The sequence below is a fragment of the Saccopteryx bilineata genome, chromosome 1, assembly GCF_036850765.1.
Source record: "Saccopteryx bilineata isolate mSacBil1 chromosome 1, mSacBil1_pri_phased_curated, whole genome shotgun sequence".
Classification (NCBI taxonomy): Eukaryota; Metazoa; Chordata; class Mammalia; order Chiroptera; family Emballonuridae; genus Saccopteryx; species Saccopteryx bilineata.
The window spans coordinates 224,299,067-224,324,624 of record NC_089490.1 but is presented as its reverse complement, the minus strand read 5'-3'; the positions used below and the strand labels follow the sequence as shown (position 1 = coordinate 224,324,624).

Here is a 25,558-nt window from a genome sequence, read left to right as displayed (position 1 = left end):
CTGAGTCTTTGGGTATGCTCCTCTCTGGTCAATTTCCTTTCCCCACTGCCGGACACCCATAAAAAAAGGTATTTCAATGACCCCTGAAATCTTACAGGCTCAGAGCAGCACAACTCTGAAATGGGCAGGTAAGGTCTTGGGCTCTGCCCTGAGCTCACTCACTGGTGGCCTTGATCAAGGGTCCAGGGCCTAGAAAGGTGAACAGCAGAGAGGGTGCTATAAAAATAGTTGTGGAATAGAGAGAAAAGGAAAAATAAAGTCTCTTGGCCTCTCTATCCTTCTTTCTTTCTTTTTCCTCTTAAATGAAGTTAAGACAGACTATCCTGTCTCCAGCCGTGACATTATTTAAAGGGATACTATGAGAAAGAAGGAAGAGCCTGACCAGGCGGTGGCACAGTGGATAGAGTGTCGGACTGGGATGCGGAAGACCCAGGTTTGAGACTTCGAGGTCGCCAGTTTGAGCACGGGCTCATCTGGCTTGAGCAAAAACTCACCAGCTTGGACCCAAGGTCAGTGGCTCAAGCAAGGGGTTACTCGGTCTGCTGAAGGCCCACGGTCAAGGCACATACGAGAAAGCAATCAATGAACAACTAAGGTGTCACAACAAAAAACTGATAATTGATGCTTCTCATCTCTCTCTGTTCCTGTCTGTCCTTATCTATCCCTCTCTCTGACTCTCTCTCTGTCCCTGTAAAAAATAAATAAAAAATAAAAATAAAAAAAAAGAAAAAAGGAAGAAAGTGGCAAAGGCCCAGTACAGTAACCTGAAAAAAAGCAGCTATGTAAATATAAGGTTCTATCCACTTACCTGATCTTTAAAAGGTGCATCTGGTCTACCTTCAAAAAAAGTAAGACACACAAAATGCGCTGACAAATTTAGAAAAGTTATTCCACCATTGAACATACTCCTGTCAAGTACCCAAGAGCTAATAAGTCTCTTTTTTTGTAGTTTACTGCAAAATGTGCAATGTAATTATTGTAACGTAGTAATAACTGCTATGCAGGGAACCATTTAATGTACTGCCCTCACAAAGATTTTTCTGTCTGCTTAATGCGTTTACTCAGTGATAACGACTGCCCAAGAAAAACTTTCCAAACTAGGACAGCACCAGTTTCTGTAGAACAGAGTAACATGGGTCCAGTCTGTGAGACAAGCCATCCCACAGCGAGTGCAGAGGGGGGAGTCACTTTCTCAGAGGGTAAGGGCATGAATGAGAAGGGAGGAAAGGGGTGGAGGGAATTCCTGCATCCCTCCACAGGCCACTTGCCTGGCCCATTTCTGGAATGTCTTCCCCTTTCTCCTGAGGAACTATATCGAGGCAGGGAGGGAGCAGAGCGGTAGAGAGAGCTGAGCTCGGGAAGTGCAGAGCCAAGTCCTCATCCTGCCCCACATCTCGCTGCAGGGTGGTATCTAACCTGACTAACTTTCCCATCTGCACAGTGGGGACAGTAACCTACCCAAGTCATCAGGCCACTGTGAGGATTAAATGTGATATTGCACATGATGTGCTTAAATGCATCTGGTGGTTAGATCAACAAATATCACAATTACCCTCAGGAGTTGTTACAGGATGAAATCTCCCCAATAGGGCAGTCCACAGGGATCAATTTCTCTTAGAACAGTATTTTGTGACCCAGTGTGTATTGCTATCTGTGCGTGTGTTTGTTAAAATATACATGATATAAAATTTACCATTTCAACCATTTTTAAGTGCACAGTTCAGAGCATTACATTCAGGCCCATTGCTCTGCACTCACCACCCCATCCATCTCCAGAACTTTTTCATCTTCCCAAACAATCTCTTTTCTCACTAAGCAACAACTCTCCACCGCCCCCTCTCCCTCCAGCCTGGCAACCCCCATTCTACATCATCCTGTTTGTACGAATTTGACCAGTCTAGGTATCTCCTCTAAGTGGAATAGTACAGTATGTGTCCATTTGTGTCCATCTTATACTCAGGTATAAAGTCCTCAAGGCCCATCCATATTGTGTAGCCTGTGTTAGAATTTCCTTCCTTTCAAGGCTGAATGAGGCCCTGGCCAGTTGGCTCAGTGGTAGAACGTCGGCCTGGCGTGCAGGAGTCCCGGGTTCAATTCCCGGCCAGGGCACACAGGAGAAGCGCCCATCTACTTCTCCACCCCTCCCCCTCTCCTTCCTCTCTGTCTCTCTTTTCCCCTCCCGCAGCCGAGGCTCCATTAGAGCAAAGTTGGCCCGGGCGCTGAGGATGGCTCTGTGGCCTCTGCCTCAGGCACTAGAATGGCTCTGGTCACAACAGAGCGACGCCCCAGATGGGCAGAGCATCGCCCCCCGGTGGGCGTGCCGGGTGGATCCCGGTCGGGCACATGCAGAAGTCTGACTGCCTCCCCGTTTCCAACTTCAGAAAAATAAAAACAAAAACAAACAAACAAAAAAAGGCTGAATGGTATATACATTCCTTCGGATGCATTTTCCATGTTTTGCTTAGCCATTCACCCACTGATGGACACTTGTATTACTTCTATCTTTTGGCTACTGTGAATCAGGCTGACATGAATGTGGGTGTTGTACTGCTATCATAATGTCCTACGTGGCATCAGCATTTGTTAACACTGGTGTACAAATCTTTTTTTTTTTTTTAATTTTTTTTTTAATTTATTTATTCATTTTTAGAGAGGACAGAGAGAGGGAGAGAGAGAGACAGAGAGAGAGAGAAGGGGGGAGGAGCTGGAAGCATCAACTCCCATATGTGCCTTGACCAGGCAAGCCCAGGGTTTCGAACCGGCGACCTCAGCATTTCCAGGTCGACGTTTTATCCACTGTGCCACCACAGGTCAGGCCTGGTGTACAAATCTTACACTGTAATTTAACTTCTTGTGAAGGCAATGCAGTGCGCCACCCTCTTTGGGCACGAAGTCCGGCAATGCTGCGTTTCTCAGGGTTGCGCAGACCCCCAGGCTGTTCCCACTCTCTGTTCGTGAGGTTCCCCAGAAAGCCTTGCTCTTCCAGCCTTCACTCACCAGTCCCTACTCTCCTATTAGACTCAGCTCAGCTGTCACCCACTGTTGAGAAAACCATCTTATCTCACTCCCTATCCAGCCATGGCATTCCTTAAAGGGGTGCTGTGACAAACAAGTGGTGATGGCCCAGGACAATGGCCTGAAGCTGCGGAGGCTGTTCCCTGTGTGCCCCGAATTGCACTCAGCACGCTGTTCCTGTGCCCACCCCACCCGGCAGGCTGTGAGGCGCTCCATGGCAGGGCAGTGTGTAATCACCTTTCTATCACCAGCACCAAGTCCAGAGACCATGTTCCTTCTATATAATCAAGGCCAAGAAATGTTGGACAAGCCGATAAACAGACAGATAGAGAAATGGATAATGAGAGAATAAAAAACAAATACACTGAATGTAACTGTGTTGAATGAATCCTGGAGTCAGGAAGTCACCATTGAGATACGTAAGTTTTACTCTTCTCTAAGATGGCAGTTTGGATACTAACATTTAATGAACACCTACTATGCGTTAAACAAAACATGCCTATGAAGCAATTATTATTAACACCATTATATAAGTGAGGAAACCGAGACAGAGAGCAGTAAGTCTTTCTTTCGTCTCCCAGTGCTGGTAAATGACAGAGCAAGGATACAAACCCAGATGGTCTGGCTTGAGGAACCATGCTTTTAATCAGAAAAGTAGTGCAATGCTGCCTAACCTTGAAGGTTCCTCTGTGCTCTTGTTCTATGTATATAAAATGCTAATGACTCAAACAGATCTTCTGAGGTCTCCAGGAGTAAAGGTGATGTACGGTGTCACAAATTAATGGTATTCATTTAAATTGATATATTAAATTGAATTTTGCCCTATTAAGAATTAGAAATTAAGAGAATTAATTAGAAAGAGGATTTGGAAAGTCCATGATCCTACAAAACAGATACTAAAGGATGCTCTTAGCCAGAGCCATGAACTCTACCCCATTTCTTTTCACAATTAGCACAACTCCCAGGGATGTCTACAGCAAAACGGTCCTGCCTCCTTGTTACCCTGCACTGAATGATGTGAAACCAACTGACTGCATTTCTCCTCTCACTTCAACGTCTGGGGCAGCTCTAAGCCTTTACAATTCCAGACCCTTTTCCAGCCTAGGCGTGATCACGTGTCACCATCTCACCAAATAACGGAACCAGAGCTGTATCCACTGTGCAGCATCACTTCTTGGATGACGGGAAACATTAAACCTGAGAGGCAAGCATCTGGGTAAGTGGCTTCACGCTTGCACTCTCAGTTGAGTTCTGACCAGTGATAATCAATTTCTTTCTGGGAATACCTGGGCCCCATTCTTAGCATCCAGTGAGCATTCCCACAGCCCATTATTCTGCAAGACTAGAAGTGAATATAACAGCATTATGCTGAAAACAAGGACATATCAACTAACAAGGAAGTCAAGGACTTCCAAACTAGCTGATTCATAAACACCTAGACTGACACCCACCCAGGTGAAAGCCCACTCTTGCACTTGGATCCTTTGGATCCTTATAGATTTCACTCATCCAGGGAATAGGAGACATGTTGTGGGATGGCACTGAGTCAGTCCCTGGATGAGCCCAGGTGTCACCTCCTCTATTACCCTGTCCTTCATCCCCCACTAACGTTTTCACTACACACCAGTGTAAAGGAGATAGTTTTTCTTTCAAGGGCCAGAAATCCTTGAAAAACATTTGTATTTAAAAAATAATTACTGCCTACTGGGTGCACAGGCACCAAACAGAACATAAAATTAATAAGCTATGATAACTACACTCTCAGGGTTCAAAGTCAAGGAGATCTCCAAGAGCAAAGCATCTGCAAAGATAAATCCTAGCAGAAACTGATGGAGTAGGGAGCCCGAGGCATTCCGGGGGACCCTGGGCCAGCTCCTCAACCCCTCCATCACCCCGTTATTGCCTCCTGACCACCATAAAGAGACATTATGGAGAATCACTAACAACCATGTATACTCCATAAAAAAAAAAAAGTAAATTAACTCAGACAACCACCACAAAAAGGCCACAACCAGCAACTTCCTTCCTGACTGGCTGCCTCACACAGGAAGCAGAGAGGCAGATTAGGCATACTAAAACTGTGCCCCTTTGTATTGCATTTACCACCCTGGCTGAAAAAAAAAAATGCTCCTCAAGCCATCATTAGCGGAGGTACAGATGTCAACCTTTCTTCCACTCCCAGCCTGCAGAGACAGTTACCAGCCTTCTGGCTGAATGCCCTTTAATTGCACAGCTCACTTTATTAGCTGCCTTGACCTCACTGTGTCTGAAACCTGAGACAGGATGTGTCCCGTGTTACCGACTTGTCTGCTCCCTTCAGGGTTCCTGCAAACTGCGTGTGCACCTTAGCAAGACTTCTTGGCAATTCTGCAAATAATTACGTGAGCAAATTTAGGAACAAGAACAAGAGGAGCAATAAGGCACAGCGTGAGAACATAATCAACAAAAACACAGGGAGGGTTTGTGTGCTGGAGGCAAAATGCTGAGCCGGGGGTGCTTAGCTGCAGAACCCTGTACCCCTGCTCCCTGAAAGGAGGCACAGAGATCTGAGTGCAAGAGTGACAATAATAAATGGTATTCCTGCCACTCTGTGCCACTTCTCATGAGCTCTGGGCTGGTCAAGGCCAAATGAAGTTCTGCACTTCATATCTGTGCTCCCTGAGTTGTGTTTAGCCTAAAATACAAATATAAATTAGCATAGTTGCAATGAGAGGGAAACATTTCACAGGAAGCAGACAGTTTAAAGAGGCCACCTGGGCTAATGGTAGAGAAAAATGAAATCAATAATAACTTAACCGACCTGGTTGACTCATTTGTAGACTACAGTATCAAACACCACAGGGTTATTGCATCCAAGTCATGGGCATGGGATATAAAAATATTAGTCTAAACAATTATGGCCCTATCCAGACATCTGAAGGAGTAGAAAAAGGAGAAATCAAAGGGGGCTAAAAAAGTTTTGGAAAACATTTAGATGAAATTGTTTTAAGAATAAAGAATAAAATGCTTAGAGTTCTGGTATCCCTATATTGCTACCCAGGACAAACTCCCCACAAACTATTTCTAAATCCTAATTGGTACAACCCATTTTTTAGCATGTAGAATCAGCTTGAAGCAGTGTATAAGTAGGGCAATGCATTTCCTCAAAATTCCTTGCCAAACTGCTCTTCTAAAACAATTGTCCTTTGTTTGTCCAAGTTTATTTCTGCTTACAAATACAGAAGATAGTATATGGCTTCATTAAGAAACAGGAAGAATCTTGTCCATCCATTTATGATCCAAATTCCAAAGACAGAACCGCCAGCAATGAGGTTGCTGCCAGTGCCCTCATTTGGATGGGCACACAAGGGGTCACACCTTGGCTGGCTGAGTCCTACAATGGTGACAGCTAATGGGACAGCTTCAGGCCAGAAATCCATTAAGGACTTTCCCTCTGGAATTTGGGAACAAGGACTGGATCCATAGCCCTGGGGCTTCTCTCCAGCCTCACAGAGAACACCTAGGCTTGGAAGGAGTTTAAAGACCACCAACTCCCACCCACTGTGTTTGTAAAAGAAAAATAACCCACAGGCCAGGGAGGTATCTTGCCCAAGATGACAATGCTAATTAGTGCTGGAGATGTGATTGCACCTCTGTGTCCTCATCTAAGGACAGTCCTCTTAACCTAAACGTCTGGGATTATAGACAACTTCCAATGCCTAACACCCACCCACCCCTTTATTTTCCATTCTTACTCCTCCTTCTCCTTCATCTTCTTCCTCTTCTTTCTGTGCTGCCCCCATCTACCCCTTAGCCCCCATCACTGGCTTGGTGGAAAACAAGTAATGCTTCAATTCACAGCTGTGGGATCACAGGGAAGAGATTCAAGGCCACTTCTTCAGCTGCCATGTTCAAGATCACGATGTCCCTCTATGGAATGACACACAACTGAACCAAGCAGCTATTATTTTTTAAAAAAACAATGGTGGTTGCTAGTTGTTTGCCTGAATACAACTATTCATTCTCTGTATATCCATTTGGTTAGGTAGCTCAAAGCTTTGGCTGTTGTTGGTGGTGGTTTCTGATGAGTTAATAAGTCAGTCTCTGATGTCTGCATGAAACCACTAGTTAGATGGAGCAGGGCATTGAGAAGTAGTGATTACAACTCTAAAGAAAGCAACCACTACAAAGAAGATGATAGTGTTTCATGGGGAGACATAGCTGCTCGTCACTGCTAATTAAAAGTCAAAATTATGGCACAGCAAAATCTCAAGCTCTATGAGGTCCTATGTATCTTAGTAAAAAATCATGAATTAACAATTACAAATCTCAGACATCACTAGATTAGATAAAGAATGATTGAAGGTTTACATGTGTTACTCCTATGATGGCAAAGTGGACTTCAAGTTATTTGTAGTTCCTGCTTTAAAAATAAAGCCATTTTGCCCTGGCCAGGTAGCTCAGTTGGTTGGAGCATCTTCCTAATATGCCTAGGTTGCGGGTTTGATCCCCAGTCAGGACACATACAAGAATAAACCATTGAATGCATAAATAAGTGGAACAAGAAATCAACGTTTCTCTCTTTCTCCCTCTTTCTATCTCTCTTTCTTTCTCTCTAAAATCAGTTTTTAGAAATTTAAAAATAAAGCCATTTTGTGTGTGGGAACTATCAAAGATGTTAAAACCATGCTGTATGAAAAGCTGAAACTTTTTCCAAGAACATTTTTGTGGTTGGTAACAATATTGAGCTTAAACTCCATTAAGTAGGAAAGATGGATAAAAAACAGGACCCTCAGCAGTAACCTCATCTATAACACGTAAGATATATTTAGATATAGTTCTGTTTATCAGAACTCACTCTACCCCAGAGCCTCCTGATATGTTGACCCATGCAGCAGCATAAAAATATCGACTCTTTCTAAATCCGGGTTCACAGGAACTCTCCCTGCCAGGTCAGCTCCAGCTCTGAGATTCCTGCAGGAAATACTTCTCCATGGGGGAGGGGGGGGCTTTATTTCTAGACTCCTCCCCAGGATCTGGTTGCAATCGATGCGATAGGATCAGCAAAGTATTAACTACAAAGAAAACTGTCTGAGAAAGATAAAACTGGATTGGAAGGCAGATAAGCCAAAGTTCCCCGGGCTACTTGCATCCGCAGGTCACATGCACAGTCACGGGGATGAGAGGTGGGGGCGACTGCTCTGTCTCCTTCATCCGCCAGAGCAGCCAGGCCACAGTCAGAGATGCTCCCTCTGCAGGACCTCCAAGAGGGGCAGGGCTTAAAGAGGGGATTTCCGCCTGGGACAGAATCTTAATCCTTGATCACGGTGTCCCTCCTCAAAGGAGCGGCTATGTTTGTCCACTGAGCTCTCCTAAGTTTTGTGTGGAGCCACCCTACAAATGAATAAATAAGTCTGATATGGTTTTTCACTTGCTGGTGAAGAAACGAGAAATGAACTGAGAGTTGGGTGGTCCCATTTTCTCTGACTGCTGCTCTTCCATTTGGTGTCAGGGCAGTAGCAAAAGGAAAGGGGGTGGAGATGAAGGAAAAGGAAGGGGAGAGGAGGAGGGGAGGAAGGGAGGAGGGGAGGAATGGAGGAAGGGAGGAAAGGAAGAAGGAAGGAAAAAGCACAACCCTGGTGTGTTGCTATCATTGCCTCATTGAGTAAATGGGAATACACAGGCTCAGAGAGGTTAAGCAACTTCCCCAGGGTCACACACTCAGTGATGTAGCCTGGTTTTGCACCCAGGTTATGGACCCCGGATCTGCATTACTAAGGCCCTAAGAGCCTGGAAAAAATGAACCTGTCTTAACCTCACAGTGTCCTCAACAATTTCAAGCTACTTCTGATGTCCTCACCTCCCCATTTAGTCCAGGACATACTGTCATTGCCTGTCTTTCTCCAAGGCTCTAGAATCTTCTAACAAAGATCCCTATTGACCCCCTATTATTGATTCAGTGGAAACCTCCTGGACTTTCCAAGATATCTGACCTTTTAGCACCCCTACCGTCTGAAGCTCTCTCCTCCCTGTTTAAATGATGCCACTGTCTCCAATGTTCCTCCCCCTTTCCAGCCTCTCCTTCTTGGTCTATCTTCCTGCCTCCTCCATCTGCCTGTCCCTTCAATTTCAGTGGGCTCCCCGACTGACTCCCTGCTCAGGTGTCTGCTGTCTCACTCCATACACGTTCCATGGCAAGCTCACCCATCTGTGGCTTCCACACCCATCCTCAGGGTGCTGTCTCCCAGATCCACATCTCCAGTTCTAAATCCACTCTAGAGACCCCTGCACCCCTCAGGAACATTCCATCTCAAGCTCTACAGAGTCCAAACCAACTTTTCTATCTAAATCATCCTCAAAAATCAAACCCACAGTAACAAAAACCCTCCCTGCCTATATTCCCCATCTCAATTAATGGCGGCACCAGCCATGGCTTGCCCTAGCCAGACACCTGGGAGGACGCCCATCTTCCTCCTCTCCCACCACATATGTCAGCTGCCACCTTCATGGGCTTTCTGGGTCCAAGATGGGTCAGGTCCAACTGCCTCTTCACTCCCACTGCTACTGCCTTAGTGCAGTTCTGAATCACCTTCCAATCAGGCCAGGGGGCCTCTCACCTGGCCTGCGTGACACCACTCTCCCAGTCCACTGTCCCTCTCACTGTCAGCGTGGTGTCTTTTATGTGAATATCTGATCACTTCACTCCCTTCCTGAAAGCCTTGAATGGCTCCCAAAGGCCTACAGGATAAAACTCAGATTCTCCAGCCTGCAATGCCCTTCAGCCTCCTCCTGCCACCTTCCCAGCCTGTCACTCACCTGTGCACATACTGTACTATGGTGATAAGACACCCCTGCAGTTTCCCAAGAGTACTGAGCATGCATAACCTCTCTGTGCCTTATGCCTGCCATTCCCTCAGCCCAGATCATCGGTACAGCCCCCTGTTCACACGCTGAGCTCCGGCTCCCCTCTGTGCATAGCTCCCTAGCAGCCAGCATGGCCTGTGGTCCAGCACTGTACACCACACTCAAACTCTTTGCTTCTCTGTCTCCTAATAGTAGACTTCAGAGGAAGAATTTTAGTCTTCTTTTATATCTTGATTATAATGTGGCACAGTACTGTAGCTGCTACATGAATGGGAATAAAAAATGCTTCCCAGCAAATGAATATGAAAGCAAAAACAATAAAGTATGAGCAAACTGAACACAGCAGCATATTTAAAAAATACATTGTGGGGTTTACTACAGGAATGCAAGGATGGTTCATTATTAGGACATTAATGATAATAATTCACAATAGTAATAGATCTAATGAGAAAAATCATTTGATCATCTCCTTAAATATGAAAAGACATCTGGCAAAATATAACACCCATTCCTGAGTAAAAATACTAAATAAAATAGAAATTGATGGTTACTTGCCCTAACTTTTAAAAATATATACAGACCTCAGTCCAAAAGCTAGTATCTCACAGACCCTTATATCACTACCATTTAACATTGTATTGGAGGCATTAATCAGTGTAACAAACAAGAGAAAACCATTAGAGCAGTGGTTCTCGAAGTGTGCACCAGGGTGCACTGGTGCGCCCTAGAAGATTTCCAGGTGCGCCCAATGGTATTCCAGACAAATATGTGCCTGTTGGAGACTAAAAAACCAACAGGGTTTTTGAAGTTTAAATGTTTGGGGGACAGAGGTGTGGAGAATTGGCTGTAAGCTGACAATCTGCCCAACCCCGCACCTCACCTTCCTGATTAGGTTGCAAAAGGCTGTTAAGCTGTGGTGCTGGATTGTTTACACTACGCCCCATCTTCCCCAGAAAGACTGGAGGCAAGTTTCTTCTATCCTTTGTTTGGTGTAAAGTTAAGATGATATGTATGGTGGGGGTTTGGATTGATGATTAAACACAAGGAATTGTCTCTTGAAGCCTTTTGGATTTCTATAAAAGAAGAATATGTGGCAATATCTAAAAAAGCTTTGAACATTTTACTATAATTTTCAACATCCTATTTATGTGAATTAGGATTTTCTACCCTCAACACAAGTAAGAGTAAAAAGAGAGGAATTCTTCAATGTATTGATGAGAAAATGAAAGTTTGCCTTTCAAATATATGTCCAAACATTGAAGAAATCGCTAGGACACATCAGGCTCATGTTTCTCATAAACACAAGAATGAAAAACCTTAACACATTCATGCCGGGACCTGCTGAATTTACTAAATCTTACTAAGAATGTGTGTGTGTGTGTGTGTGTGTGTGTGTGTGTATAAAGATAATTTTTTGTCATTTTTTTAATTTTTTAACCCCTTTCTTTACGAATTCTAAAAAGCATTACTCAAAAAATATAACACAAAATGGTTTTGTTTGTTTGTTTGTTTTTTACAGAGACAGAGAGAGAGAGTCAGAGAGAGGGACAGACAGGGACAGACAGACAGGAATGGAGAGATGAGAAGCATCAATCATTAGTTTTTCGTTGCGCATTGCAACACCTTAGTTGTTCATTGATTGCTTTCTCATAAGTGCCTTGACCACAGGCCTTCAGCAGACTGAGTAACCCCTTGCTCAAGCCAGTGTCCTTGGGTCAAGCTGGTGAGCTTTTGCTCAAACCACATTAGCCCATGCTCAAGCTGGTGACCTCGGGGTCTCGAACCTGGGTCTTCCACATCCCAGTCTGATGCTCTATCCACTGCGCCACCACCTGGTCAGGCCATAAAATGTTTTGTGTTTTTTTTTGTTTTGTTTTGTTTTTCCTAAAGCTGGAAACAGGGAGAGACAGTCAGACAGACTCCAGCATGCGCCCAACGGGGATCCACCCGGCACGCCCACCAGGGGGCGACGCTCTGCCCACCAGGGGGCGATGTTCTGCCCCTCCAGGGCTTCGCTCTGTTGCTACCAGAGCCATTCCAGCGCCTGGGGCAGAGGCCAAGGAGCCATCCCCAGCACACGGGCCATCTTTGCTCCAATGGAGCCTCGCTGTGGGAGGGGAAGAGAGAGACAGAGAGGAAGAAGAGGGGGAGGGATGGAGAAGCAGATGGGCGCTTCTCCTGTGTGCCCTGGCCGGGAATCGAACCCAGGACTTCTGCACACCAGGCCGACGCTCTACCACTGAGCCAACCGGCCAGGGCCCATAAAATGTTTTTTAATGTCAGAATAAATTTAATTTTGTCATATTTATTTTGTTTAATTACCATAAAAGCACTCTTGGACTTTATATTTTTTCCTTTAATATTTGACTTAATTATTATAACATATTTCTCAGAAATTTGTATATATACTGTGCCTACAATTATTTGTAGGATTTTAAATGCACTGACTTCAAAAAGTTTGAGAACCACTGCATTAGAGGAATAAAAACAGCAAAGAAAAAGAGTAATGATATCTCTAGTTGTAGAAGATAAATTCTTTTGAAAATCCAAGTACCAATTTAAAAAACTAATAAATACACTAATAAAATTTAATAAGACAATAGGTTATAAAATCAACATATAAATCACTATCCTTATACATAAAATGAAGAGCTCATTTATAATAGCAGCAAAAGATATAGTGAATAAATTGAACAAGGAATGGCAAAGCCTATAGGAGAAAAACCTTTAAGATGAAAAGTAGGCTTATTCACATGGAAAGACATTCCATGCTCTTGGGAAAGATTCAACATCATAACAATGGCAAATATTCCTCAAGTTACTACACAAATTTCACATGGTCCCAACTGAAAAAAAATTTGGGAGCTAGGCGAGTTGATTCCAAAGTTCATATGGAAAAATAGTCAAGAAGAATAGCCAGGAAACTTCTAGAAAAGAATGGCATTTTTTGGGAGAAAGATAGGTAGACCTATCAAATATTAAACCATACCACAAGGATTCACTACTTAAAGTAGCATGGAACTGGTACACGAAGAGACAGATAAATAAAATAGAAGGTCCAGAAACAGAGCTAAGTACAAATGAAAATCTGCTTTATGATAATAGTAGTATCTCAAAGCAGTGGGAGAATGATAGATGTTCTAATAAAGAAGTAGGGATGGATCATTTAGAAAAAAATGAAATTGATCCAAACCTTTCATTATAAACCAAAACACTCTCCCAATGAATCAGAGACCTAAATATTAAAAAAGGAAATTATATATATGCTCAAAGAAAACATTGGTGAATTCCTTCAAAACCTGGATGTGGTAACCTCAAATCAGCCTAAGCCTGTGATGAAACAGCATGACTCTCACATTGGTAGAATGAAATAAGGCTCTGTCCCTAAAACAATTAAATTAAAAAATGTAAAAGCCCTAGGAATGGTAGGCAGACACCTTCTTAAGCATGACTTGAAAACCAATTTATCTGGATCGAGATGGAGTCTGGAGCATCCCAAAGGCAATAAGCAGAATGATGGCTACTGATTTAAGATTTTGATAAGTATTTCAAAAGTTATTTAGGAATACTGGTGTATTCTCAAAGGGATGCCTTTGAACCTTTGCAAATGCACTTTAAAGATATTTCTGAGCCCTGGCCAGTTGGCTCAGTGTTAGAGCATCAGCCTGGCGTGTGGAAGTCCCTGGTTCGATTCCTGGTCAGGGCACACAAGAGAAGCGCCCATCTGCTTCTCCATCCTTCCCCCTCTCCTTCCTCCCTGTCTCTCTCTTCCCCTCCTGCAGCCAGGGCTCCACTGGAGCAAAATTGGCCTGGGCGCTGAGAATGGCTCCACGGCCTCCACCTCAGGCACTAGAATGGCTCTGGTTGCAATAGAGCAATGCCCCAGATGGGCTGAGCATCACCCCCTAGCGGGCTTGCCAGGTGGATCCTGGTCGGGCACACGCAGGAGTCTGTCTCTCTGCCTCCCCACTTCTCACTTCAGAAAAATACAAAAAGAAAAAGAAAAAAATATATATATATTTTTTCTGATTGTACATGTAATGTAGAAACAATCAATGGCAGCTCATTCTAGATGGTAAGCCCTCTGTAGGAGGTTTACAGAAAGAAAAAGAAAAGATGCTATGATCAGCCTGTGACTCAAGACAGTGGTTAAATGAAATCAGTTTTGTATTCCTGAAAAGAAACTGTGAGCCTTCCTGGGCCCTGCCAGTTTATAAGCGTGGCCAGGACTGAACAAAGTGGAAGTCTGGTTGCCCTGCTGAGTTTACATGGAATCGTCCAGCCGAAGGTCAGCACAGGGGGAAGGGCCCTTGAAAGGGTTTTTCAAAAAGGACTGACAAGTCTCAACTGAGCGAATATTAAATATGAGGAAGATCCTTTTTCCCCTCCATTTCATTCCAGCCAAGAAAATAACTCAGCTCAGAGTCTTGACAACCTCACATATTTTTCCGACCCTCAACCTTCACCCTGAAAGTGAGGTTACCATCTGAAAGCCCGGGAAAAATAATCATAACATTCTCTCATGGGCTGGACTCTCTCACATGGCCAGGTATACAGATAGTGACCCTCAATGGCTTTGGGAGTGAAAGCGTCTTTGGATTTCTCTGTCCCTTGTGTCTTCGGACAGGCTTTCTTTTGTGACCTGAACCACATCGATCACCTGGAATCCCAGTGTAAAGAAAGAGTATCAGTTTCATCTGCATTTGCTATGAGCTTTGAGGTACGTCCATATGCATATGTGTATATTAGTACTGTGCCTGGCACCTAATTATTAGGCATTTATAATCATCATTATTACCATTCCTACTACTACCAGCTGATGTGACATAACACCAAAGAGCAACAATAACATTGCCTAAATTTTATTGACTTAATCCTTCCAAATGCTGACAAATTACTAGCCTCAGCCATTTAAAAATCACATTTCTAATGAAATAATTCTATCTGCAGTGAGTGTGAAAGAAATTACTACAGCAGGGATTTTCACAAAGTGAATTAAGTCATTATAAAAATTGACCTTGTTGGTCCTCAATTAAAAGTCTGGTAGGACGCAATGCCATTATTCCATAGCTTGCTAAACCTTGAGGAAGAGATTACTGCTCACGTGTCTCTGCTGTGAATGTTTTCATAATCCCTAAAAAGTTTCAAAAAAATTTTTTTCAATGATAAATGCTATAGGACTTTTCCATTACTGATATTATCTATTAGCCATTCCTTTATCTCAAATACTTCTGAAATGGAAAACATTCAAATGAAGCTTTCTGAAAATAATCATGTGTTCTTCTATCAAGTTATTTTTTCCATACTCCTGTTTTAGAGCTGGGAAAATACAAATATGTACATATAAAATCTCCAAGTCTAGACTTACTTGGGCTCTAGCTATTTAGAGTCTACGTTTGGTGTTTTTTAAACCCCTGGGACACATTCCTTCCCTTCATCTCTGTGACTCCTGGTCACCCTTCTCAGTATGTCTGGCTAATCTTCCTGATATTTCTGGGGCATAAATGGACACAGAATGTGTGACTGAGAACAAATCAGATAGGAATGTCTTTCTGGACCTTTTTTTTTTTTTTTTTACATAAAAGGAGATTTTCCTTTATTGATATGGAAATGAACAGATGTCTGATAACCTTCTGCCACATGGGACCATTTCTGCTTACTCCAGGGAATTCCTTTGGGCTGATGTTCCACTGGGCTCACACTGTCAATTGAAAAGTTCTGTCCCAGATATCAGAATTATCTAGGATAGCCCCGAAATGGGAGATTCATTCCTTGGCCCCCGTTTCTGGCCTAGTGCCTTGACTGTGTATAAAACAGCAAAGATGCTCTTGCCAATAAATATAAAATGGTTTTCTATTTACATATTGAAACACTGCAATAGGTAAAGGACTGTTTTACTTAAAATCCTACCACTTCACAAATTCACATTCTTTTGTGTGTTTTTTTCTGACCACTTCCACCTACCAGCCCTAGAAAAGAAATGATAAAAACCCAGTAAGTGTTTTTTTTACTGACTGAGGTAGTAAAAATCAGTCTGAGTGTTTTATGATCTACCACCAGGCACAAACATTTATTCACCCAGGTACGCTGCTATTTGAAAGGCTGAATCCAGGACATCATGAAAGTTTATATAAGCTCATAATTGTCACTTCTACATTCTGGAGTCTGTTTTACTCTTAAACCTGCCTCTCCTGTCTGTCCCTTTCCAGGAACTGCAAACTCCATGCACAAGGCCAAATACATCAGCATCATCCTTCTCTCTGAGTTCTATGCACATCTGTGTCTCCTTCCACTTGCCACCTCAGTTTATATTATCCCCATCCACCAAGTGGCCACATGTCTACTAAGGATGCTCAGGACAGGGCGGTCACACCTCAGGCCACCAGAGTCACTGTCTAACTACTGGCCCACCAGTGCTTCACCTCCCCTTGTTAACCAACTGTCCCAGAGACAAAACTGGAGCAATTCAACAGGGCTTGCTACTTGCCAACAGGCATAGCGTGAGAACTCAGGGCAGGATGGCATTTGGGAAATGCACTGATGGAATCAGAAACTGAAAGCAATATTGTTTTGTAAGAAAAACCCTAAATTCGCCCTGGCCGGTTGGCTCAGCGGTAGAGCGTCGGCCTAGCGTGCGGAGGACCCGGGTTCAATTCCCGGCCAGGGCACACAGGAGAAGCACCCATTTGCTTCTCCACCCCTCCACCGCACCTTCCTCTCTGTCTCTCTCTTCCCCTCCCGCAGCCAAGGCTCCATTGGAGCAAGGATGGCCCGGGCGCTGGGGATGGCTCTGTGGCCTCTGCCTCAGGCGCTAGAGTGGCTCTGGTCGCAACATGGCGACGCCCAGGATGGGCAGAGCATCGCCCCCTGGTGGGCAGAGCGTGCCCCTGGTGGGCGTGCCGGGTGGATCCCGGTCGGGCGCATGTGGGAGTCTGTCTGACTGTCTCTCCCTGTTTCCAGCTTCAGAAAAAAAAAATGCAAAAAAAAAAAAGAAAAACCCTAAATTCTGTAAAACAGAAGCACACCAGAATCTTGTCTAGTTAATAATCATCAACCCTCATGTCTGTCCCTTCTCTAAAATAACTTTTATGACATTCTAACAGTTTGACTCCTTTCCTCCCTTGGTGTGTCAGTGGAAGGATTAAAAATACAGAGGACAACTGACTCAATGTCACTAAACATATACATAAGTGGTAGAGAAAGACTTAAAACCAAGTCATTCTAAACTAGTAAGGTTTCCAGATGGGCTAGTCTGCCTTTAACTTTTAAATGCCTGTTTAGGAGACTGGTAATCCCACCCAATAGAAATTAATACCTATTTAAGAAAATATTCCCCAAATAGGGTTAAGCATCTTAAGTGAATTACAAAGATGATTTTTTGCTAATTATTCTTCAAAAACATGTCTTTATCTCCCAGACTCTTAGGGCAAACTACATGCTGGAGTCACAATGACATCTCTTGTTTGAATGAACCTTAACTCCTTCTGTGCCTGAGGGCTACAGAGTTCCACAGTTTGCTCATAAATCCAGTTCTGAGCAGAAGAAAGGTCTTGTCTCTGAACTACATGGGCCTCCCTCCATGGTGCCCAAGAGAACACAACCTTTGATTAAAACATTGCAAACTTTAAAGGTATAGTAAAAATTGAACCTAACCTGAGGGTACCAATGCTTTAAAAAAAAAAAAAAAACCACTAAAATTATTACTCCCAGGGCCATGCAGAATATTTTTAGTTAAAATACCTTGTTTTTAACTAACAAGGTATTTTAGGCCCCATTGAGGCCCCATACCTTGTTACTAACAATAAGATAATCCAAACCACCATTGGTTTTCATTAAGTCTTATGCATTCCCCTGTACCAAAGGTCATATGATATTGTGCTCTGTCACATGTAAAACTCCAGACAACTGTGACACTGTGTGGTACTCCTGTGTGCGCTTAAAGTGATCCAGTGTGACTGTCCCCGCTGGTGCAGTGCACTGAGATGTGGCCAATACAACGCTCCTTCTGGAGTCATCGCTTTGACAACATGACCAGTTTCCCAGCATCTCTCTTATTTCATTACATAACTAAAACTGGCAAATATATTCAGCTGCCTCCTACAACACTGTGAATGAGTTTCCCAGGCTGCTTCAACGGAACTAAAACTCAACTTTGTTACATGACTCCACAAAGTACAATGGATGGATTTATGTTTCAATATTTGTTTCTTCTCCCTCTAGAATTCCTTCCCTTCCTCCATGTTTGTGAGGAGGGTATGTTTTGATTTACCTTTGCAAACAAGAGCACTCAAACAAGAAGCTATTGTAAGAACAGGTCTTCAAGAATGTTTTAGAATGATCTGATAGGCTACAAGTTATTATAATTTCCAAATTGGATAAAGAAGATGTGGTACCTCAGACCAATGGAACAGAATAGAAAGTCCAGAAATAAAACCACATATATATAGTCAAATAATTTTTGATAAAGGGGCCAACAACACAGAATGGAGAAAAGAAAGCCTCTTCAATAAATGGTGCTGGGAAAACTGGAAAGCCACATGCAAAAGAATGAAACTGGACTACAGTCTCATTCTCCCCCTGTACAAAAATTAACTCAAAATGGATCAAAGATCTAAACATAAGACCTGAAACAATTAAGTACATAGAAGAAGACATAGGTACTCAACTCATGGACCTGGGTTTTAAAGAGCATTTTATGAATTTGACTCCAATGGCAAGAGAAGTGAAGGCAAAAATTAATGAATGGGACTACATCAGACTAAGAAGTTTTTGCTCAGCAAGAGAAACTGATAACAAAATAAACAGAAAGCCAACTAAATGGGAAATGATTTTTTCAAACAACAGCTCAGATAAGGGCCTAATATCCAAAATATACAAAGAACTCATAAAACTCAACAACAAACAAACAAACAATCCAATAAAAAAATGGGAAGAGGATATGAATAGACACTTCTCCCAGGAAGAAATACAAATGGCCAACAGATATATGAAAAGATGCTCATCTTCTTTAGCTATTAGAGAAATGCAAATCAAAACAGCAATGAGATACCACCTCACACCTGTTCGATTAGCTGTTATTAGCAAGTCAGGTAATAGCAAATGTTGGAGAGGCTGTGGAGAAAAAGGAACCCTCATACACTGTTGGTGGGAATGTAAAGTAGTACAACCATTATGGAAGAAAGTATAGTGGTTCCTCAAAAAACTGAAAATAGAACTACCTTATGACCCAGCAATCCCTCTACTGGGTATATATCCCCAAAACTCAGAAACATTGATACGTAAAGACACATGCAGCCCCATGTTTATTGCAGCATTGTTCACAGTGGCCAGGACATGGAAACAACCAAAAAGCCCATCAATAGATGACTGGATAAAGAAGATGTGGCACATATACACTATGGAATACTACTCAGCCATAAGAAATGATGACATCGGAACATTTACAGCAAAATGGTGGGATCTTGATAACATGATACGAAGCGAAATAAGTAAATCAGAAAAAAACAGGAACTGTATTATTCCATACGTAGGTGGGACATAATAGTGAAACTAAGAGACATTGATAAGAGTGTGGTGGTTACGGGGGGGAGGGGGGAATGGGAGAGGGATAGGGGGTGGGGAGGGGCACAAAGAAAACAAGATAGAAGGTGACAGAGGACAATCTGACTTTGGGTGGTGGGTATGCAATATAATTGAACGACAAGATAACCTGGACTTGTTATCTTTGAATATATGTATCCTGATTTATTGATGTCACCCATTAAAAAAATAAAATTATAAAAAAAAAAAAAGATGTGGTACATATATACAATGGAATGCTACTCAGCCATAAGAAATAATGACATAGGATCTTTTTTTTTTAAAGATTTTACTCATTCATTATAGAGAGTAGACAGAGACAGAGAAGGTGGGAGGACCAGGAAACATCAACTCCCATATGTGCCTTGACCAGGCAAGCCCAGGGCCCCGAACCAACAACCTAAGTTTTTCCAGGTTGATGCTTCATCCACTGTGCCACCACAGGTTAGGCTACATCAGATCATTTACAACAACACAGATGGGCCTTGAGAGCATTGTACTGAGTGAAATAAGTAAATCAGAAAAAGCTAAGAACTGTATGATGTCACACATCGGTGGGATATAAAACTGAGATTCATGAGGGGTTGGGGGGGGAGGGGCACAAAGAAAACCAGATAGAAGGTGACAGAAGACAATTTAACTTTGGGGGAGGGGTATACAGCACAATCAAATGTCAAAATAATCTAGAGATGTTTTCTCTCAACATATGTACCCTGATTTATCAATGTCACTGCATTAAATTTAATAAATAAATTTTAAAAAACAACATAAAACTGAGACTCATGGACATAGATAAAAGTGAAGTGGTTACCAGGGTGAGGGGAGTAAAGAGGGACAAATATATGGTGACAGACAATTATTTGACTTTGGGTGATGGGCACACACAATTAACAGACCAAATGCTATAAAAATGTTTACCCAAAACCTATGTACTCTTATTGATTAATGTCACACCATTAAATTTAATTTCTAAAAAAAAAAAAATGAATGAATGTTTTAGAAGTATCTGAAAGGCTGCAATTTATTAGATTTCCAAATACCTAATGCTATGTCTTTAACAACCAAGGTTCTCCCAAATGTATTACATGGTCTAGTATGGTTATATGATTTCACACACTCCACATTCTTCTTGGTAGAAGAATAAATTATGAATTGCACATTCTGTGGGTAACATCTGTACCCTTCATTAGAATATAAGCTCCATGTGGACAAGGACTGTAGGTAGCTGTTATTTCATTGCAGTGCTTAACACAGAGCCTTGAATGCTATGGGAAATCAGAGAATCAAATGACAAATGATGAAAAGAGCAAGTAAGTCTGTGAGTGAAGGGAGTGTACAACTAAGGCATGAAAGAAGGTTTTAGAATCCCTGAGACTTATTCTTGGAGTGTCCTGACGGTTCTATTATCAAACTACCAAAATGGCACACAGACAACAATCCACAAGTTAATTATTCATGAGATAAATTCAGGATTCATAAAACCAGCTTTCTCAGTGGTCATTTTCCACATTTCAAATTTTACGACATTTGTGGATATTTGCTTAATTTAACCCTTGCATGTGAAAACAGCAATGTGGGTGTATTTGAACAAGCAGAGGAGGCAGGCAGATGTAGTTGCTTGCATCTAAGGTCCACAACCCAAATTCCAGTATTTCAAGTCACAGAAATACAAATTAGGAAATGCCATTGAATGAACCTTATCTCACAGCAATCCACACTGTGTTCTTGATATTTCTAACCAGTGATAAAAACTCTTTTAAGGGTAAGAGTAAATATTATCATATGATAGCACTTGGACCCAACAGCGCAAATACAATCGCATTGTGTTTGGCTCTGGGGGTGCTTGGCACACACCCAGCCCGCAGGGTTGCCTGGACAACCAAGCTTGCTTGGTGCTAGAGCAGGCCAAAAGGTAGATGTGCTCCAAGGAGCTCTCCACCCCTTCATCTTCCTCAGACAGATGCTAGGGGGAAATGCTGGCTTTCCAATGGATGTTTCTGTATTTGTGATCCTGGGAAAAAGAAAGGACCACAAACAGGCAATGAAAAACACTACCTCCGCTTGCTTTTACTTCTCGCACCGACATTTCTGTAAAGGATCACGGGTGGGGGGGGGGGGGATCTAATGAACCAGCCAGCAGTCCTGGTGGAGGGCAGAAAGGAAGGGCTCCCAGGATCTGGTGTCAGCGTGTCCCCTGCCTGCCACCCAGTAAAGGTTTGCGGATGCGTGGGAAGTGGGTCTATCTCATCACTGCGCAGGTCCAACAGGGTGGCCGGGCAGGTGCGGGGATCATGGAAAGGGGCTCTACGGAATGGAGAATAGCAGGACAAGTAAACTGGGGCATCAGCCGTGGGTGGTGAGGCCTAAAGCCTTGGAAGGCTCTAAGCTCTGCGCTCCACCAGGTCCTGGCAAGAGAGACGCGCAGGGTCACACACCCCCACCGGGCCCCAAAGCTGCCCAGCCCGTGCCAGCGCCCCCTAAGGTGCGGAGTAGCCCCCAGCGCTGTCAGGGCTGTTCCGGCCTCCGCGAGGTACGCAGTGGCAGGAGGGACAGCTGTCGTGAGCTGTGGGGCTGCGAAAACTCCGGGCCACCCTCCCGCCTCCCTGTGCGGCGCTCACCTTGCCCGGGAAGGGCCCCGGGAGCAGCAGCTTCAGTGCCTGCCTCTTCAGCTCCACCAGGCGGGCGTTGCAGTTCTCGCACCAGACGCCGCGGTCCGAACCGGGGGAGGAGCCGCCACCGCTGCATGAGCCTGGGGAGCCGGTGCCAAAGCCCGGGGAGCCGCCCAAGGAGCCTGGCGAGCTGGTGCCAATGCCTGGAGAGGCGGGGCCCGGGGAGCCCGTGAAGGAGCTCGGAGACGAGGTGCCCGAGCCGGGGGATGGGGTCCCCGACGAGCCGAGCGCTGAGCCCGCGCCCTCGGGGGTGGGCCGGCTGCTGGCGCGGGACTCCTCGTACGCTTTCCGGTACCAACTCTCGGGGGAGAAGGGTGCCGTGGGCTTAGTTGGGGAGCAGACTTCATTAACCTGCAGGAAAGACACGCCGGTGTCAGGGTCGTCCTCTGGCGGATATGCCCGCCACTGAAGACCCGACCGAGAGCCAATGGCGCGAGTTCGGGATCGCTCAGAGCCCTGCAACCAAAACTGCTTCGTTAATTGTCCTTAATTGAGTCCCCAACGCCCAATGTCCCCTGCGCCGGTTCCCGGGAGCCAGTAGAGAAGGAGTTGGCTCGCTCAGGGGGTTTCAATGATTTCAGCAGAGGAGACCCATAAATTCAGAGACCTGCGCTTTTCAACCCTACACCCATACCATCAAGAGCCCAGGCTCAAGATCCTGGAAGCCGCTATACCGGGGTTGGGGGGAGGGGGCTGTGACTTCTGGATTTTTATTCATTCATTCTGGATACATCCCTCTGGATCCAGGGAAATTATCCCAAGGAACGGCAGAGAATTCATGGAAAACCCTCCAGTTCGACAAAACTCTCCCTTTAAGTACAGGAATGCTGCGAAAGTTACGGGTGCGGGGAAGGGGAGGAACAAGAGGGCTGAAAAAATTCCCAGGGCTCCGCGAGTGTGCGGCATCCCCGCGGGCAGACCCGCCTCCGCGCGCACACCCGGCGGCGGCGCCTCTGCAACGAGAGAGCTCCGAGCCGCCCTGCGGCAACGCACGGTTCCCGGAAAGGGGGGACTCTAGCAGGCGTGGGTCGGGGGACGAGTCTCCGCATCACGACTTACCCCGCATTTCTTGCCCCTGGTGGAAACCGCAAGCCTCTCTTTATTCCCAGCTACCGAATTCATGGTGGCTTTTCCAGAAGAGAGTGCCTAAATGTTACACCACCACTACATCCACAAGGTCTTCCAACCTAGAAGGGTCCCCCAGTTGTAGGGGGCTGTCTTTTGGCCCACAAGTCAAGGTGCCTTAATTGGGGATGGGGGTATAAAAGCAAATGGACCCCACAAGTAGTAGTACCAATTTGCAGAAAATGTTGGATTGGGCGGTTTATCCTTTCTTCAAATACTGCTTTTCCTCATCCTCTTCTGCCTCCTCCCGTCACACGTTCTCTTTTCACGGTCACGTCCAGATAATTGGCATTTCCCTCAGCCAAGTAAGTCCGTGTTCCTCCACCAGGGAAAGGAGGCTTACAATCAGGGCACGTGGCAGCCGCAGAGAAGGTGAGCTTGCCTTGTGGGCGAGCTGGCTGTGGGAACTTGTCTCCTTCACGCAGCTTGGTAACTGAGTTCAAAGAAATTCTCCCAAAATATAAAGATCCAGACTCGGGGAGGAGCCTCAGCGTGTCGCGGAGCCAATATCCGCCAACCCGTTCTGCCTGACAGTTGCGCGAGGGCAGGGAGAAGGGCGGCTCGGCAAGGCCGGGCGCAGTCCGTGGTCAGGACGCGCTTGTGCGCCCCGGCGCAGCGCGGAGCTTGGGGACCCGCGGCCTCGCCGCCCAGGAGCCCGCCGCCTGGCTGCAGTCGCCGCGTGGGCCGGGATCCATTTTAGGTTGCGGCGCTCCAGCCTGACATTGAGAAGCAGAGAGCCGGCTGGGGGATGGGGGGTCGTAAATCTCGCTCCTTGCGGGGAAGTTCCTGGTGAATGGCCCGCGTCCAGGGCTCTAATGAAACACCGCTGCGCGCGCCTGGAGCCGAGGGGCCGCGCCGAGCCAGCAGGGCTGGACAGAAACGCGCCCGCGCCTCCCCCGCCCCCAAGTTCTTTCTCTTTCTGGCGAGGCTTGCAGTTCTGCCTTTGAAACGCCGGGTAAAAGGGATTGAGTCACAAACAAGTCCGCAAACATGCCGGGTCCTCCCCCCGCCCTTTGTTCTCTCAGACTTGCCCTGCAAATCTTTTCTGGATTGGCCCTACCGGCCACGGGGCCACGGTCCCAACCACTGCCCCGGGGGCTGGGGAGGGTGGAGTCCCCACCTGCCCAGTCCCTATCTGCGAGGTGCCCAGCTGCTTGGCGCTGGGACAGGTGAGCCCAGGATCAAGAGAGCAGCTGCGGAGCAGAGGAAACTGAGGGATTCGCCGCGCTGCACTCGCACAGCGTGGACGGCGCGGGCCCGAGGAGGGGGTGTGTGCGAACTAGCCTTGGCCTCACCTTGCCCGGGAGGGTCCCCTCGGCACCCCTCCTTCCTCGATTTCCCGCACCTGGGGCCCGCAGTGCCCGGGAGCACCAGTCATCATCCCCTCTTGGATTCCCCACCCACCCACACCGGCGCAGCGCCCGAGAGCGTAGGAAGCCGGCTTAAGCCGAGCTCCACACGTGGCTGCTCCGGGGTATCATTTTTCATTCCCCGGGAGAACATTTGTTCTGGTGAGCCAGCAGGTCTGTTTTGTTGTGACCTTTAATTAACACCTCGCGAAACGCCTCTCGAAGGACCGGCTCAGGGCGGGGATCACGTGAGGTGTAATGGCATCTCGGCGCCGCGGTGAGACCCGGCATGGGAGTGGGCGAGTGCGCGAAGAACGTTTGGGGCTTTTTAGTCGCTAGCTTCCTTCTGTGATATGGAGTGGGCAAGAAGGGAGTATTACGGGGGGGGTACCGGGGCAACGCCCCCACGCACACCCTGCCTTCCTCAGGGAAAATTCTTTTTCTGTGCCTCCCGCGCGCCCACCGCAGCCCTTGCGTGAGAATATTTCAGTCACCAAAGCGAGGTAAGGAGCTCAAAATGAAGACGTCGAGAACAGTATGGAAGTTTCCATTATGTCCCTACTTTCCGTTTAAAAGCGATCAGATCAAGAGAAGACCTTGGATGGGGGGGTGGGAGTCAGGTACGCCTTCAAGGCAGCCCACGCCAGATCCCAGCCGCAGACGTACTCCGGAGAGGTGCCGCGGGAAACAGCATCACCATTAGCTACGCGTTGCTTATCCGCGGAAAAGCAGCGCATGGCCAGGTGAAATGGACGTGCGGCGGATGGGGAAGGTGGGGTGTCGAGGAAGTACTACTGGGAAGCTGCGAGATATACCTTGGAGACAGAGTCCCGAGCTGGTCTGATTTGCATCCCCAAGTAGCTGTATCCCTAAAACGTGTTTAGTGAGCTCGGAGCGCCCCCTGTTGATCAAAGTTTACAATCGGAGGCACCGCGAGAGTGATTTGAGGCTTTTTAAAAAATGGGTGTAAAATTTACA

General features: G+C 45.5%; 1 protein-coding gene across 1 annotated transcript in view; it reads right to left on the bottom strand.

The window, feature by feature from the left end:
* The window catches only part of KIF26B (kinesin family member 26B), a 461,617-nt gene extending 437,652 nt beyond the window's left edge, over positions 1-23,965 (bottom strand). The window contains exons 1-2 of the mRNA XM_066236524.1: positions 23,166-23,965; positions 22,056-22,457 (exon numbers count right to left, since the gene is read on the bottom strand). Coding sequence (XP_066092621.1) covers positions 22,056-22,457; positions 23,166-23,228 — 465 coding nt within the window. The 5' untranslated portion in view covers positions 23,229-23,965. The remainder of the gene's footprint in view (positions 1-22,055; positions 22,458-23,165) is intronic.
* Positions 23,966-25,558: the final 1,593 nt, after the last annotated feature.